At 41.7% G+C, this 18,988-nt stretch overlaps 2 protein-coding genes across 2 annotated transcripts; both read left to right on the forward strand.

The window, feature by feature from the left end:
* The first annotated feature begins 1,746 nt into the window (after positions 1–1,746).
* On the forward strand, positions 1,747–3,588 carry LOC149231801 (uncharacterized). Its single transcript, XM_089381754.1, has one exon. The coding sequence runs from the start codon at positions 1,747–1,749 to the stop codon at positions 3,586–3,588; it is 1,842 nt and encodes a 613-aa protein (XP_089237880.1).
* A 12,221-nt stretch (positions 3,589–15,809) lies between these two features.
* On the forward strand, positions 15,810–17,270 carry LOC149231802 (putative UPF0481 protein At3g02645). Its single transcript, XM_089381755.1, has one exon. The coding sequence runs from the start codon at positions 15,810–15,812 to the stop codon at positions 17,268–17,270; it is 1,461 nt and encodes a 486-aa protein (XP_089237881.1).
* The last annotated feature ends 1,718 nt before the right edge of the window (positions 17,271–18,988 follow it).

Here is an 18,988-nt window from a genome sequence, read left to right on the forward strand (position 1 = left end):
TTGTTAAAAGAAACTAAATGACAGTTACAGGATTCAGGTAGAACAGTTCAATAAGCAGTTATGCTTTCCATGTAATTAAAAAAAAAAAAAAGAATAGAACGGGGAGGGACCCCCTCAGGAGGAGAGTAACAGATAGCAAGACAAAAACCTCTGTACAGAGTTATTCTATTTTACAAATGAGATAAACTACTGCTGATATTTTTTCCATACATTGTATACAATCTTTACTGTTTATTTTAAGAATGAGTTGGAAACAAATAGATTCTAACTGTAACAGGAATTGAAATAACGAAGGACGTTACAGGCATCTAGTAGAAATCAAGTCTACAACCAGCATTGTACAGACAACCAATATATCGAAGCACGGAAGAGACATCGCGGTCACACATCTCCAACAAACGAGTTTACAGAACCTTACAAGGGCAAACAGGTACCAATAAACATAACCACTGTTTCAATTTACTTTCATTAAAAAATAACATAGCCATTGTATTCAGAAGGGAAGGCAAACTGAACAAAGTCCGCCACAAGATTACGGACCATTACTGTGTCTAAAATTTACAAAACCCTTGCTACTACAGTGTCATACAAACCCTTGCTACTATAAAATTACTAAATGCCTTTCCAAGGCCGAAACCGCAAAGTTGTTGCCAAGGAACAGAGACATAGAAGATACAAACGTCGGCAAAGGCACGGCCGAACCCAAACAACCGACGCAGGGTGACACTAAGTTGTTCAAGCCCTCCACAATCTACAGCTGTATCAAAGAAATCTACAGACATATTAAAGCAGGAGCAAACCCTACCAGTTTGCGAAGAGAGACAGGGTCGAATGGGGCCGGAGGTTGTACGAGCCCAAAACCCTCGATAGCAAGCCCCATATCAACCTGTGTACAGAGCAAAGCAAGGTTAGACAGAAAAATAGCAACCAGGGTTATCACGAAACGAGAGAGCCAAGAAACAGGAGGTGTGTAGCGTGAGGAGGTCACAGAACTTACCGCCAAGTCGACCAGGAGACCGCCGAGACAGAACCCAATAACCATAACTGAAAAGGCACAAGAGCTGTGAGTAGTTGTAGTAGAAGCAGGAGCCGAGTAAATCATAGAACAACAAATTACCTTTGAAGGCAAATAGGAACTCAGTAGAGCGGGAGCGCCCAAGTTGCAGGCCATCTGTACAGAACCACAACTAAGTAACGAAAGCATAAACGAATCAGGCGACAGAGAGCTCATATAAACACCAGAAACTTACCATTATACACAGTGAAGACCAACAGAGTCATGCGTGCCCAAACACCTCAATAACCCAGCAACGAAAGCCGAAGACACAGCATATCATCAGAACCCGCAACAGGGTGAAACCCAAGTCATAGACAGAGAATAGTGTCCATCGAAAAGACTGAGGAGCGGACCAGGTTCGAGTCCGGAGAGCAACGCCACAAGAAACGCAGAGCAAAACTTGACTGAGTGACTAAGTGTAAAAATGACCCGAGGCACAACATTTAGGGTTTAACAAGAGCGGGAAACACATAGACCGGGTGAACCGGCAGGTGGCCTTACCAACCGGAAGAGGGGTGTATTAATTAGCTGCAGATTGGAGGTAGGTCAAGATCTACGGAGATTGACTTTTAAACGCAACAGTGACCGCCGAGGACCTGTAGAGTGACCACGTGGTTACGTTGTCCACGTCACCGTAGGGTTGGGCCATCAAAAGTGGTATCAGAGTAGGTTTTGTTGAGTAGGAGAAAATGGAGGTTGGTAGAAGAGGAAGAGGAAGAGGAAGAGTCCGGAGGGTAGCAGAAGAGGGACTCCGTGAGGAGATCCGTGTCTTGCGAGAACGATTAGAAGCAGTAGAAGCTGGGGGAAGGAGAAACCCAGCAGATGACAGTGATGAAGATGTGGCAGAACCAGAGGATGAATTGGAGGGGGTGACACCGGAATTCCGACTGTTGAAGTCAGTTTTGTTGTCGAGTCATAAACCAAAACATGAGCTGTCAACTTACGACGGAAGTCTGTCCGCAGACGTGTTATTGGATTGGCTAAGTGAAGTCAACAAATATTTCGAATTTGAGGAAACTAGTGAGGATAAACAGGTGAAGTTCGCCGCCACCAAGCTGAAGGGACATGCGTCCTTGTGGTGGGACAGCATTCAGGCGGAGCGGAAGAGGCTTCACAAACAGCCTATAAAGAAGTGGTCCCGAATGGAGGCCAAACTGAAGGAGAAATTTCTGCCGAAAGATTACCAGATTATGCTATACAGGCAGGTACAGAACTTGAAACAAAGGGGAATGACTGTTAAAGAATTTACAGAGGAGTTCTACAAGTTGAATTTGCGGGCAGGATATGTGGAAGACACCCCGGAGAAAACAGCCAGATTTGTGAATGGCTTAAGGGGGGAAATCCTGGATGAAATCGGTATCCTTTCACCCCGGACATTGGATGAAGCCTATCAGTTTGCACTGAAGGCAGAGGAGAAAATTAACCGGAAGAAAAATGCCAGGAGAGGAGGTGGAGCTGGCAGGGGGAAAGGTAAGATGTTTGGAAGAGGCCGAGGTACAGGTTCCAGCGAAGAAGGCAGTAGCTCTAAGTCTGCTGGAACAGCAGAAAAAGACAATAGCACTAGAGGAGGACGACCGCCTCAGCGAGGGCGAGGAAATGGTCGGGGCAGGGGAACTGTCCAGTGTTATCACTGCCACAAATTGGGACACAAGTCGTATGACTGTCCTGAAGGTGAACCAACAGGTGGAAGAGGAGCTTATGTTGCTCAGCCAGAGGATGCTGAGGAAACACCTCAAGAAGCAGAAAACGCACCAGAGACAGGTGAAGCTTTGGTGTTGAATAAAGTGCTGTTAAAACCAGCAAAAGAGGTTTCAGAACCGGATCAGCGAAAAGCTTTGTTCCGCACTGTCTGCAAGTCACGGGGTAAGTGCTGCAAACTGATCATTAACAGTGGGAGTACCGACAATTTAGTGGCTATGGAGATGGTAGAAAAGCTGGGATTAAAAAAATTGAAGCACCCTACTCCCTACAAAGTGTCATGGCTACAGAAAGGACATCAGCTGTTAGTTGACGAACAGTGTGAGGTGGAGTTCCAGATAGGTAGATACAAGGATAAGGTTCTCTGCGATGTCATGCCAATGGATGTCTGTCACCTACTGCTGGGACGACCTTGGCAGTTTGATAGAAGTGCAGTTCATGACGGAAAAACCAATTGCTATAAGTTTGTTAAAGACGGGATCAAGCACACGCTCGTACCCATCAAGGAGGAAAATACAGCAGAAACCAGTGGGGTGAAGGCATTGTTGATGGGCGGAAAGGAATTTGTAAAACAGATTGAGGACAGCGAAATAAATTTTGTTGTCATAAGAAGACCAAAGGCAGTGGTACTACATACACAGATTTCGGAGTTGCCCGAAGAAGTTCAAAAGTTACTGCAAGAAGTTGGGGACATCGTGGTTGATGACCTTCCAGATGAACTACCACCAAGGAGAGGTATTAGTCATTGTATTGACTTTATACCAGGGGCAAGCCTGCCAAATAAAGCAGCTTATCGTATGAGTCCTAAAGACCATGAGGAAATTAGGAAATAAGTCCAGGAATTATTGGACAAAGGGTTGATTCAAGAAAGCATGAGCCCCTGTGCAGTACCGACCGTTTTGGCTCCAAAGAAGGGAGGAGAATGGCGAATGTGCACAGACTCCAGAGCCATAAACAAGATTACTGTTAGGTACAGGTTTCCCTTACCAAGAATGGACGATATGATGGATTACTTGAGCGGGGCAGCTTATTTCTCGAAAATTGACTTGAACAGTGGATATCACCAGATTCGAATTCGAGAAGGAGACGAGTGGAAGACAGCTTTCAAGACAAACGAAGGCTTATATGAGTGGCTGGTGATGCCATTTGGGTTGAGCAACGCTCCCAGCACATTCATGCGCTTGATGAATGAGGTACTGAAGGAATTTAATGGTAAGTTTGTAATATTTTACCTGGACGATATTCTAATCTTTAGTAAGACTAAAGAGGAACATTTCAGGCATTTGCAGAGTTTGTTCAGGAAGCTGCAACAAAACAAGCTGCTAATTAATCTGAAAAAGTGTACCTTTTTCCAGCAAGAATTGGTGTATCTGGGCTTTGTCATTGCAGAAAATGAACTGAGAATGGACCCAGAAAAAGTGGCAGTTATAGTTAGCTGGCCTTCTCCAAAAAGTTTGTTTGAAGTCCGAAGTTTCCACGGACTAGCCAGTTTTTATAGGAAGTTTATCAGAAATTTCAGCGAGATCTGCGCACCTATGTTGGATACGATCAAGAAGGTGAATCAGCCTTTTCACTGGACTGAAGCAGCAGAAAGTAGTTTTCAGATTTTGAAGAAGAAGATTACTGAAAGACCGATATTGAGGCTGCCTGATTTCAACAAACTTTTTCAAGTTCGTTGCGATGCCAGTGGTACAGCCATTGGGGCAGTCCTCAGTCAGGAGGACAGACCAGTTGCTTTTTTCAGTGAAAAGCTAAACGAGAGTAGGCAGAAATACTCAACCTACGACAAAGAGTTTTATGCAATTGTACAAGCTTTGAAGCATTGGCGACATTATTTGTTAGGTAACGAGTTTGTTTTATTTACAGATAACTCTGCATTGCAGTACATTATGCAGCAGCATAAATTGAACCACAAACATGCAGCTTGGGTTGAGTACCTGCAGAATTTTACGTTTGTACTAAAACACATTAGTGGACAAGCGAACAAGGTGGCGGATGCACTGAGTAGAAGAACATTGCTTCTACAGGAAAGCACGATGCAGGTCTTGGGTTTTGAGCACTTGAAAGAGCTGTATCAGACTGATACCGAATTTAAGGAGGCATATGAGGCTTGCCAAAACCCTCTGTTAAGAAATAACAGCATGTGGTTAGACTATAATCTACAGGAAGGATTGCTGTTTAAGGGAGGGCAGTTGTGTATTCCCAACTGTTCTATGCGGGAAAATATTATACAGGAAAAACACAGTGGGGGACTGGCTGGACACTTTGGTATAGACAAAACGATTGCTCAGGTACGACATTTTTATTTCTGGCCAAAACTGCAGCGGGATGTGCAGAGGTACGTGAGTAGATGCAAAGTTTGTCAACTAGCAAAGGGTCACAGTCAAAACACTGGTCTTTATTTGCCATTACCGATTCCAAGTCGACCATGGGATTCAGTGAGCATGGACTTTGTTCTGGGTTTGCCGAAGACACAACGGGGTTTTGATTCAGCAATCGCTGTGGTTGACCGATTTTCGAAGATGGCACACTTTGTACCTTGCAAGAAAACCAGCGATGCCACTTATATAGCACACCTTTTCTTTACTGAAATTGTTCGGCTGCATGGACTTCCAAGATCCATTATCTCTGACAGGGATGTAAAGTTTACCGGTCATTTTTGGAGAACTTTGTGGAAAACGTTGAATACCCATTTGCAGTTCAGCTCCGCTTATCATCCGCAGGCTGATGGTCAGACGGAAGTAGTAAACAGAAGTCTGGGAAACTTACTTCGGAGTTTAACAGGGGAAAATTCCCGGACGTGGGACCGTGTACTTGCTCAGGCGGAATTCGCATACAATGATTCACCTAACCGCAGCACTGGTTACAGTCCGTTCCAGATTTTGTACGGCATGCATCCGCGAGGAGTGCATGAGTTACGAGATTTGGGGAAACTCGAGAAACGAAGCGCTGATGGGGAAGATTTCGCTCAAGCGATGAGCAATTTACATGAGTAGGTCAAGCTGAAATTGCAGGACAGTAGTCAAAGGTATAAACAGCGAGCTGATACAAGGCGTTGGGAAGTTCAGTTTAACGTTGGGGATGAAGTCCTTGCGTATTTACGTAAGGAGAGGTTTCCAAAACGAGAGTACAAAAAATTAAAATTCAAGAAGATCGGTCCCTGCAAAATCATCCGAAAATTTTCTGCGAACGCTTATGAGATACAGTTGCCACCCGGGATTGGTATTTCTCCCATTTTTAATGTGGCAGATCTGTTTCCCTATGTCGCTGATTCGGAGAGTGATGCAGCAGCAACAACACCACGGAACACCAGCTACGGAGAAAATTCATGGACGAGACAGTTGCCAACGGCACCACCCCTTGAGATTGAAAGAATTCTGGATACACAGGTAGCTAGGCGCACATGCAGGAAGGAATATCTGCGGTATTTGGTCAAGTGGCAGAACCGTCCAATAGAGGACAATTCATGGCTCAACGCAACGCAGATACAAAAAGCGGGCTATTCTGTTGACGACCTCATGGAATGGAGCCATGACTTTTTACCACCCCGGGAGCCTGATGCAGGAGCATCCAGCTCTGAGGAGACATATGACAGTTGACTGACTCACGGGAGAACAGAAACAAGACAAACATTTCAGGCTTGGGTGGACAGGTCACTAAGTTGGTTGTTGTCTTTTCTTTAATTATTGTTTGCTTCATTTTATTTCAGAACATTTTAAATTACAAGTTGTTTAGCTTAGGAAAGGAATAATGTTTAGTTAAGCTTTTGTTAAAAGAAACTAAATGACAGTTACAGGATTCAGGTAGAACAGTTTAATAAGCAGTTATGCTTTCCATGTAATTTAAAAACAAAAAAAAAGAATAGAACGGGGAGGGGCCCCCTCAAGAGGAGAGTAACAGATAGCAAGACAAAAACCTCTGTACAGAGTTATTCTATTTTACAAATGAGATAAACTAATGCTGATATTTTTTCCATACATTGTATACAATATTTACTGTGTATTTTAAGAATGAATTGGAAACAAATAGATTCTAACTGTAACAGGAATTGAAATAACGAAGGACGTTACAGGCATCTAGTAGAAATCAAGTCTACAACCAGCATTGTACAGATAACCAATATACCGAAGCACGGAAGAGACATCGCGGTCACACATCTCCAGCAAACGAGTTTACAAAACCTTACAAGGGCAAACAGGTACCAATAAACATAATCACTATTTCAATTTACTTTCATTAAAAAATAACATAGCCATTGTATTCAGAAGGGAAGGCAAACTGAACAAAGTCCGCCACAAGATTACGGACCATTACTATGTCTAAAATTTACAAAACCCTTGCTACTACAGTGTCATACAAACCCTTGCTACTATAAAATTACTAAACGCCTTTCCAAGGCCGAAACCGCAAAGTTGTTGCCAAGGAACAAAGACATAGAAGATACAAACGCCGGCAAAGGCACGGCCGAACCCAAACAACCGACGCAGGGTGACACTAAGTTGTTCAAACCCTCCACAATCTACAGCTGTATCAAATAAATCTACAGACATATTAAAGCATGAGCAAACCCTACCAGTTTGCGAAGAGAGACAGGGTCGAATGGGGCCGGAGGTTGTACGAGCCCAAAACCCTCGATAGCAAGCCCCATATCAACCTGCGTACAGAGCAAAGCAAGGTTAGATAGAAAAATAGCAACCAGGGTTATCACGAAACGAGAGAGCCAAGAAACAGGAGGTGTGTAGCGTGAGGAGGTCACAGAACTTACCGCCAAGTCGACCAGGAGACCGCCGAGACAGAACCCAATAACCATAACTGAAAAGGCACAAGAGCTGTGAGTAGTTGTAGCAGAAGCAGGAGCCGAGTAAATCATAGAACATCAAATAACCTTCGAAGGCGAATAAGAACTCACCAGAGCGGGAGCGCCGAAGTTGCAGGCCATCTGTACAGAACCACAACTAAGTAACGAAAGACGAAAAGAATCAAGCGACAGAAAGCTCATATAAACACCAAAAACTTACCATTATACACAGTGAAGACCAACAGAGTCATGCGTGCCCAAACACCTCAATAACCCAGCAACGAAAGCCGAAGACACAACATATCATCAGAACTCGCAACAGGGTGAAACCCAAGTCATAGACAGAGAATAGTGTCCATCGAAAAGACTGAGGAGTGGACCAGGTCCGAGTCCGGAGAGCAACGCCACAAGAAACACAGAGCAAAACTCGACTGAGTGACTAAGTGTAAAAATGACCGGAGGCACAACATTTAGGGTTTAACAAGAGCGGGAAACACATAGACCGGGTGAACCGGCAGGTGGCCTTACCAACCGGAAGAGGGGTGTATTAATTAGCTGCAGATTGGAGGTAGGTCAAGATCTACGGAGATTGACTTTTAAACGCAACAGTGACCGCCGAGGACCTGTAGAGTGACCACGTGGTTACGTTGTCCACGTCACCGTAGGGCTGGGCCATCAAAAGTGGTATCAGAGCAGGTTTTGTTGAGTAGGAGAAAATGGAGGTTGGCAGAAGAGGAAGAGGAAGAGGAAGAGTCCGGAGGGTAGCAGAAGAGGGACTCCGTGAGGAGATCCGTGTCTTGCGAGAACGATTAGAAGCAGTAGAAGCTGGGGGAAGGAGAAACCCAGCAGATGACAGTGATGAAGATGTGGCAGAACCAGAGGATGAATTGGAGGGGGTGACACCGGAATTCCGACTGTTGAAGTCAGTTTTGCTGTCGAGTCATAAACCAAAACATGAGCTGTCTACTTACGATGGAAGTCTGTCCGCAGACGTGTTATTGGATTGGTTAAGTGAAGTCAACAAATATTTCGAATTTGAGGAAACTAGTGAGGATAAACAGGTGAAGTTCGCCGCCACCAAGCTGAAGGGACATGCGTCCTTGTGGTGGGACAACATTCAGGCGGAGCGGAAGAGGCTTCACAAACAGCCTATAAAGAAGTGGTCCCGAATGGAGGCCAAACTGAAGGAGAAATTTTTGCCGAAAGATTACCAGATTATGCTATAAATGCATGTACAGAACTTGAAACAAAGGGGAATGATTGTTAAAGAATTTACAGAGGAGTTCTACAAGTTGAATTTGCGGGCAGGATATGTGGAAGACACCCCGGAGAAAACAGCCAGATTTGTGAATGGTTTGAGGGGGGAAATCCTAGATGAAATCGGTATCCTTTCACCCCGGACATTGGATGAAGCCTATCAATTTGAACTGAAGGCAGAGGAGAAAATTAACCGGAAGCAAAATGCCAGGAGAGGAGGTGGAGCTGGCAGGGGGAAAGGTAAGATGTTTGGAAGAGGCCGAGGTACAGGTTCCAGCGAAGAAGGCAGTAGCTCTAAGTCTGCTGGAACAGCAGAAAAAGACAATAGCACTAGAGGAGGACGACCGCCTCAGCGAGGGTGAGGAAATGGTCGGGGCAGGGGAACTGTCCAGTGTTATCGCTACCACAAATTGGGACACAAGTCGTATGACTGTCCTGAAGGTGAACCAGCAGGTGGAAGAGGAGCTTATGTTGCTCAGCCAGAGGATGCTGAGGCAACACCTCAAGAAGCAGAAAACGCACCAGAGACAGGTGAAGCTTTGGTGTTGAATAAAGTGCTGTTAAAACCAGCAAAAGAGGTTGCAGAACCGGATCAGCGAAAAGCTTTGTTCCGCATTGTCTGCAAGTCACGGGGTAAGTGCTGCAAACTGATCATTGACAGTGGGAGTACCGACAATTTAGTGGCTGTGGAGATGGTAGAAAAGCTGGGATTAAAAAAATTGAAGCACCCTACTCCCTACAAAGTGTCATGGCTGCAGAAAGGACATCAGCTGTTAGTTGACGAACAGTGTGAGGTGGAGTTCCAGATAGGTAGATACAAGGATAAGGTTCTCTGCGATGTCATGCCAATGGATGTCTGTCACCTACTGCTGGGACGACCTTGGCAGTTTGATAGAAGTGCAGTTCATGACGGAAAAACCAATTGCTATAAGTTTGTTAAAGATGGGATCAAGCACACGCTCGTACCCATCAGGGAGGAAAATACAGCAGAAACCAGTGGGGTGAAGGCATTGCTGATGGGCGGAAAGGAATTTGTAAAACAGATTGAGGACAGCGAAATAAATTTTGCTGTCATAAGAAGACCAAAGGCAGTGGTACTACATACACAGATTTCGGAGTTGCCCGAAGAAGTTCAAAAGTTACTGCAAGAAGTTGGGGACATCGTGGTGGATGACCTTCCAGATGAACTACCACCAAGGAGAGGTATTAGTCACTGTATTGACTTTATACCAGGGGCAAGCCTGCCAAATAAAGCAGCTTATCGTATGAGTCCTAAAGACCATGAGGAAATTAGGAAACAAGTCCAGGAATTATTGGACAAAGGGTTGATTCGAGAAAGCATGAGCCCCTGTGCAGTACCGACCGTTTTGGCTCCAAAGAAGGGAGGAGAATGGCGAATGTGCACAGACTCCAGAGCCATAAACAAGATTACTGTTAGGTACAGGTTTCCCTTGCCAAGAATGGACGATATGATGGATTGCTTGAGCGGGGCAGCTTATTTCTCGAAAATTGACTTGAAGAGTGGATATCACCAGATTCGAATTCGAGAAGGAGACGAGTGGAAGACAGCTTTCAAGACAAACGAAGGCTTATATGAGTGGCTGGTGATGCCATTTGGGTTGAGCAACGCTCCCAGCACATTCATGCGCTTGATGAATGAGGTACTGAAGGAATTTAATGGTAAGTTTGTAATAGTTTACCTGGACGATATTCTAATCTTTAGTAAGACTAAAGAGGAACATTTCAGGCATTTGCAGAGTGTGTTGAGGAAGCTGCAACAAAACAAGCTGCTAATTAATCTGAAAAAGTGTACCTTTTTCCAGCGAGAATTGGTGTATCTGGGCTTTGTCATTGCAGAAAATGAACTGAGAATGGACCCAGAAAAAGTGGCAGCTATAGTTAGCTGGCCTTCTCCAAAAAGTTTGTTTGAAGTCCGAAGTTTCCACGGACTAGCCAGTTTTTATAGGAAGTTTATCAGAAATTTCAGCGAGATCTGCGCACCTATGTTGGATACGATCAAGAAGGTGAATCAGCCTTTTCACTGGACTGAAGCAGCAAAAAGTAGTTTTCAGATTTTGAAGAAGAAGATTACTGAAAGACCGATATTGAGGCTGCCTGATTTCAACAAACTTTTTCAAGTTCATTGCGATGCCAGTGGTACATCCATTGGGGCAGTCCTCAGTCAGGAGGACAGACCGGTCGCTTTTTTCAGTGAAAAGCTAAATGAGAGTAGGCAGAAATACTCAACCTACGACAAAGAGTTTTATGCAATTGTACAAGCTTTGAAGCATTGGCGACATTATTTGTTAGGTAACGAGTTTGTTTTATTTACAGATAACTCTGCATTGCAGTACATTATGCAACAGCATAAATTGAACCATAAGTATGCAGCTTGGGTTGAGTACCTGCAGAATTTTACGTTTGTACTAAAACACATTAGTGGACAAGCGAACAAGGTGGCGGATGCACTGAGTAGAAGAACATTGCTTCTACAGGAAAGCACGATGCGGGTCTTGGATTTTGAGCACTTAAAAGAGCTGTATCAGACTGATACCGAATTTAAGGAGGCATATGAGGCTTGCCAAAACCCTCTGTTAAGAAATAACAGCATGTGGTTAGACTATAATCTACAGGAAGGATTGTTGTTTAAGGGAGGGCAGTTGTGTATTCCCAGCTGTTCTATGCGGGAAAATATTATACAAGAAAAACACAGTGGGGGCCTGGCTGGACACTTTGGTATAGAAAAAACGATTGCTCAGGTACGGCATTTTTATTTCTGGCCAAAATTGCAGCGGCATGTGCAGAGGTACGTGAGTAGATGCAAAGTTTGTCAACTGGCAAAGGGTCACAGTCAAAACATTGGTCTTTATTTGCCATTACCGATTCCAAGCCGACCATGGGATTTAGTGAGCATGGATTTTGTTCTGGGTTTGCCGAAGACACAACGGGGTTTTGATTCAGTAATGGTTGTGGTTGACCGATTTTCGAAGATGGCACACTTTGTACCTTGCAAGAAAACCAGCGATGCCACTTATATAGCACACCTTTTCTTTACTGAAATTGTTCGGCTGCATGGACTTCCAAGATCCATTATCTCTGACAGGGATGTAAAGTTTACCGGTCATTTTTGGAGAACTCTGTGGAAAAAGTTGAATACCCAGTTGCAGTTCAGCTCCACTTATCATCCGCAGACTGATGGTCAGACGGAAGTAGTAAACAGAAGTCTGGTAAACTTATTTCGGAGTTTAACAGGGGAAAATTCCCGGACGTGGGACCGTGTACTTGCTCAGGCGGAATTCGCATACAACAATTCACCTAACTGCAGCACTGGTTACAGTCCGTTCCAGATTTTGTAAGGCATGCATCCGCGAGGAGTGCATGAGTTACGAGATTTGGGGAAACTCGAGAAACGAAGCGCTGATGGGGAAGATTTCGCTCAAGCGATGAGCAATTTACACGAGCAGGTCAAGCTGAAATTGCAGGATAGTAGTCAAAGGTATAAACAGTGAGCTGATACAAGGCGTCAGGAAGTTCATTTTAACGTTGGGGATGAAGTCCTTGCGTATTTACGTAAGGAGAGGTTTCCAAAACGAGAGTACAACAAATTAAAATTCAAGAAGATCGGTCCCTGCAAAATCATCCGAAAATTTTCTGCGAATGCTTATGAGATACAGTTGCCACCCGGGATTGGTATTTCTCCCATTTTTAATGTGGCAGATCTATTTCCCTATGTCGCTGATTCGGAGAGTGATGCAGCAGCAACAACACCACGGAACACCAGCTACGGAGAAAATTCATGGACGAGACAGTTGCCAACGGCACCACCCCTTGAGATTGAAAGAATTCTGGATACACAGGTAGCTAGGCGCACACGCAGGAAGGAATATCTGCGGTATTTGGTCAAGTGGCAGAACCGTCCAATAGAGGACAGTTCATGGCTCAACGCAACGCAGATACAAAAAGCGGGCTATTCTGTTGACGACCTCATGGAACGGAGCCATGACTTTTTACCACCCCGGGAGCCTGATGCAGGAGCATCCAGCTCCGAGGAGACATATGACAGTTGACTGACTCACGGGAGAACAGAAACAAGACAAAGATTTCAGGCTTGGGTGGACAGGTCACTAAGTTGGTTGTTGTCTTTTCTTTAATTATTGTTTGTTTCATTTTATTTCAGAACATTTTAAATTACAAGTTGTTTAGCTTAGGAAAGGAATAATGTTTAGTTAAGCTTTTGTTAAAAGAAACTAAATGACAGTTACAGGATTCAGGTAGAACAGTTCAATAAGCAGTTATGCTTTCCATGTAATTTAAAAACAAAAAAAAAGAATAGAACGGGGAGGGACCCCCTCAGGAGGAGAGTAACAGATAGCAAGACAAAAACCTTTGTATAGAGCTATTCTATTTTACAAATGAGATAAACTACTGCTGATATTTTTTCCATACATTGTATACAATCTTTACTGTGTATTTTAAGAATGAGTTGGAAACAAATAGATTCTAACTGTAACAGGAATTGAAATAACGAAGGACGTTACAGGCATCTAGTAGAAATCAAGTCTACAACCAGCATTTTACAGACAACCAATATACCGAAGCACGGAAGAGACATCGCGGTCACACATCTCCAGCAAACGAGTTTACAGAACCTTACAAGGGCAAACAGGTACCAATAAACATAACCACTGTTTCAATTTACTTTCATTAAAAAATAACATAGCCATTGTATTCAGAAGGGAAGGCAAACTGAACAAAGTCCGCCACAAAATTACGGACCATTACTGTGTCTAAAATTTACAAAACCCTTGCTACTACAGTGTCATACAAACCCTTGCTACTATAAAATTACTAAACGCCTTTCCAAGGCCGAAACCGCAAAGTTGTTGCCAAGGAACAGAGACATAGAAGATACAAACGCCGGCAAAGGCACGGCCGAACCCAAACAACCGACGCAGGGTGACACTAAGCTGTTCAAACCCTCCACAATCTACAGCTGTATCAAAGAAATCTACAGACATATTAAAGCAGGAGCAAACCCTACCAGTTTGCGAAGAGAGACAGGGTCGAATGGGGCCGGAGGTTGTATGAGCCCAATACCCTCGATAGCAAGCCCCAGATCAACCTGCGTACAAAGCAAAGCAAGGTTAGACAGAAAAATAGCAACCAGGGTTATCACGAAACGAGAGAGCCAAGAAACAGGAGGTGTGTAGCGTGAGGAGGTCACAGAACTTACCGCCAAGTCGACCAGGAGACCGCCGAGACAGAACCCAATAACCATAACTGAAAAGGCACAAGAGTTGTGAGTAGTTGTAGCAGAAGCAGGAGCCGAGTTTTCTTGCGCATAGTCATAATTTATTACCATAATATACACACATATTTTACTTTCTCATAAATATCAAACTATGACTTTATAGAAAAAAACATAATGTTGCTACTTATTAGGTCCATACATGTTATAGATCATTTATAAAAATACTTTAATTTATCATTTATAAAAATACTTTAATTTCTTTGCTTTTAGGGGATAGTTATAATACTTTTTGCTATTAATTATTTTTTTATATAAGAAACCGGCACTAAATGGCAATGCTATCTATTACACTTATTTTTATTAATTATGATGTGAGTTTAATTGGTAATTTATTACCTTAATTTTTTTAAAATTGAAAATTTATTAATAATGATATATGATTTTTGGAAATATTAATGAAGTAAAAGGAAGTAAATACCCATCCAAATTAACCCTTTGCGACTATATACGTGTTAAAGTTTTTAAACACGGTCAAATACGTTTTTAGAAAGGAAAAATAATTGATTCCATAAGCATCGTACGGGGGACTGTGTGAGAATGTTTAAACATGTCATCACAAAGAAAAAGCTTAATTCCGTAACCATCCCACGGCAGTATTGTGTCATCATGTCAAATCCCTGCTGCTAATTCGAGGCTCATCCCGCGAGGATTGTGCGAAGTGTCAGGAAGCTGCTGCGTGGGTCCATATTGTTTATTGTGGGGTGTTGTTATTACTAGTTTATGGATTAAAAAAGTGTCAAAAATTAGTGTATATTTTGTAAGTTTGGTGCAGTAGAATTTTAAATAGGTATATGTCTTTTAGTTTTATTGGTTAAACTAGTTTGTTCAAATATATCATATGGTTATCAATTGTTCAGATATATCATATGGTTATTATATCCAGATATATCATAGGGTTATTATTCATCCTATATCTATTATTCAGATATATCATATGGTTATCCATTGTTCAGATCCTATCATATGGTTATGAATTATTCAGATATATCAGATGGTTATTATTCATCCTATATCTATTATTCAGATATATCATATGGTTATCAATTGTTCAGATATATTATATGGTTATCTATGATCTGAATAATAGATATAGGATGAATAATAACCATATGATAATAGATATAAGATGAATAATAACCATATGATATATCTGGATATAATAACGATATGATATATCTGAACAATTGATAACCATATGATATATCTGGATATAATAACGATATGATATATCTGAACAATTGATAACCATATGATATATCTGAATAATAGATAGAGGATGAATAATAATCATATGATAAATCTGAATATAATAACCATATGATATATCTGAACAATGGATAACTATATGATATATCTGAATATGTTTTTTAGCTTTATTTGTTAAGCTATTTTATTATCAATTTGAATAAAAAAAAATTAAATTATAAAAATGAAAGCAAATACTCCATATCAATTTGAATTAAAAAAAAAAAAAAAAAAATTAAATTGTAAAAATGAAAACAAAAAACCCATAGTCACACATTCGAATAAGAAAAAGATTATAATATCATTTCATTTTATTATTTTCTGTGCACCCTCTAATGTGTTCTGCGCTTCCCAGCTCTGCGTTTATAGTATAACTACTAAACCACCTGACGGGCTGTCTTCTGTTGGAAGGACTTGATCAGGTAATCTGTAGAGAAGAGTAGATGGCGGCGCCTTTAGTGTTTCAGAGGGAGTGGATTGTAGAGATTAACGAGATGTTTAATGATGATGATCATGATCATCCTCTACCAAGCACGGCTGCGATCCTGCGCGTGCCGGCTCCTCTGCTGAAGATGAAACCAGAGGCCTTTATTCCGCGGTTACTCTCGCTTGGGCCTTACCACCGTTCGAAGCTGGAGAAATTTATTGATTCTCCTTGTGCGGAACTTAAGATTTCAATGGCAGAGAGGTACAAAGTCACGTCTGCGGTCACGCTCTCACAGAACCTGCGCCAATCTGGAAAGAACTTCAAGTGCATAGTTGAAATAATGAACCGGATGCGCCCAGAGATTGAGAGTTTCTATGGCTTGCCAAGTAGTACAGAAAGCGAGTATTCTAAGAACTTTGCTGTCATGATCGCCATAGATTCATCCTTTCTCTTACAATTCTTAAACTTCATGTTTGGCCTTTCTATATCAACACTCACCTTAGACCCTGTAACACAGAGCTTTTTTGGGGCTTATTTGTATTGTGTCATGCACGATATTTTGAAGCTGGAGAATCAGATCCCACTGCCTGTGCTGAAAGAGGTTTTGGACTATGTGAAAGAACCAATAAATGAGGAAAGCCTTCTATTGCTGGCTAGGTGCCGCGATTTTTCTCCTTTCGTGTATTGCACTGGACGTAGTATACCTCCTGAGAAACTGACTGATGAAATGGAAAAGGAACCGCATATTCTGGGTTGCATCCACACATCGCTTTCTCAAGTACTGCAGATGAAATCTGGCGATAAAAGGCAGAAGGGGCGAATGGGAATACTAATGCATAAGTTTAACGACATCCTCAAAAATTGGATCGGTGGTCTTCTCCCCGCTGTTCCAGATACAGCAGCTCTATTTTCAAAAGGAATGAGCGCGAGACAGTTGGTGACGGCTGGAATTAAATTCAAATCTTTTACCAAGTTCCACAATTGCATTGGGCTGGACAAAGACTCCGGCACGCTGTACCTTCCGCATATCTGTTTAAATGACATAGTCAGTGAGGTGTGGCTGAGGAACATGCTGGCGTTGGAGTTCAACGACGACCTCCGTCCTAAGTATGTGACGCGTTATGTTGATCTCATGGGCCACCTCATCCAGTCTCCGGATGACGTTCGCATACTTGTGGATCAACAGGTCATTTCTGCAGGTTTTTTCCACATAACGGATGAGTGCACAGCCAAGATGTGGCACGACTTGCGCCAGCCCTTCCTTATAGGTGGCGTGACCAAAGTTCATAACGAGCTCTTACAGGCGTTCCAGGAATGGTCCAAAAGAAGCTATTGGAAGAACAAAATCAAAAGGAAGGTTTGTGAAGTTTATGACTTTGTGTTGAGCTGGAAGTTCGTAGCTCCGGTCGCTGCTTTCTTGGGTCTCCTCATGACCGCTATACAGACTTACTGTAGTTTGTATCATTGTAGCCGCTAACGGTAACAACTCTAAACGCTAGGGGGCTTGTTGCTTTGTTCACCCAGCGACGCACCAGAGATTGCCATGGACAGAGTCTTCCGATTAAGCCTTAAATTATTAGAAACCGCGCCACACCTGCGTAGATGTGGATTTGAGAACCCTCCTCTTCCCTTTCGCATATTTACATCATTGTCATCATGTCGCTAATTGCCTTTCCTAGGATCAGGTAGGTAATTGTTATGATATGGGTTATTTCCATTATTGCAGGGAGATTTGTATTGTGTGATATTTGTAGCTGCTAATTGCTATGATATGGGCTAGTTCCATTATTGTAGCAAGAGTTATATTATGTGATACTTGTTTGTTATTTTCAGCCAATGGGTTCTTTGGATTCAAATTTCAAACCATTGAGAGATGGTCTGTAAAATAAAATGTTAATTTGGTTAAAATGAAAATGGCTGTGAGAGGTTTTTTTTAGCATTGGTAAGTGCATTGGAAAGAAATTAGGGTCAGCATAAGGCCCAAAAAGGGTTCAGATGTTTATCAAATTCAAGCGAATCGTTTGAATTTAATCATTGCAAAATGCATTTAATGTAATAAACGCAATGAGGCGTATTAAGGACAAATGAATCATGTAAATTTAATTACCACAAAATGCATAGAATGTTTAATACATTTAATGTATTAACATGTTGAAAAATGAAACATGCTGAAATGGAAAAAAGATAATAATTCCAAAAACGATCGTTAACATACTAAACCAAAAGATAAAATGTATTTATTTCTAGAGGGGAGATTACAATTAAATTCTCTTAACATTTTCGGATCCAAAGCGTATTTGAATTCCTTTGGTTTCGAATTTCGACAAACACATTATTATGCAAGCAAAGGCAAAGGCACCAGTGCACTAACAGGTTTCGTAAAACTTCTTCATGTCTCCCTTGTATTGGAAACTACAGTTTAGACTCCTTTTATGGTTGTATGTTTTCAAGGGCATTTATCAATATTTATTAGTTATTATTTTTATTTTTTTTTAAAGAAATGAGTAAATATTAAGAAAGATGAAAACGAACAACTTTTATTACTTTATGTTAAAAATTGCCAAGGACTCCTCGCTGCCCAGTGCAAATTAGTTCCTCCCTTCCAAGTACGCATTTAACCTAACATGCCTACACGCGAGGTATAGAAGTAAAGGACAACGCGTTTAATGCAGCGTTTACTTAAGTCGCTCCCTCGGCGCTCTTTTTGAATTTAAAAATTCCTCCATTGTTGTTCTCACGTATTTGGGCTTAAAATTGTTATAACAATCTCTGGGTGCAGTGTTATGTTCAGAAATTGCAAAAAAAAAAAAAAAATACTAGGTGTTTATGCTCATAAATTGTGAAAAATTATTATGGTTTTATTGCCTAATAATTTAGAAAAATTGTACTGGTTGAAAATAAAGATTGCACATATTAAAATGCCAAATGTAATATTCATGTTTAAAGATAAAATTACAGAATAATATATTCAATTGGAATATTCCTTTCTGGTAATGAATTGGTTCTCTCGTTTTTCTTATCAAGAACGTACAAAAGATAATTAGCGATTAAGTTATTTTTATCTGGGTAAAAAAGTGGAAGACCTTCTATTTTGTTGGGTAGGTTGAAGAGAAAGGGTTTAACATTGTATGTTCCGTTGAGGAGATAGTAATTACAGGTATTTTTTCATTTAATTGGTATAATAATTTTAGTGAA

This window comes from Pinus tabuliformis, chromosome J (genome assembly GCF_031772625.1).
Source record: "Pinus tabuliformis cultivar Carrire ecotype Pingquan chromosome J, CPIR1, whole genome shotgun sequence".
Lineage (NCBI taxonomy): Eukaryota > Viridiplantae > Streptophyta > Pinopsida > Pinales > Pinaceae > Pinus > Pinus tabuliformis.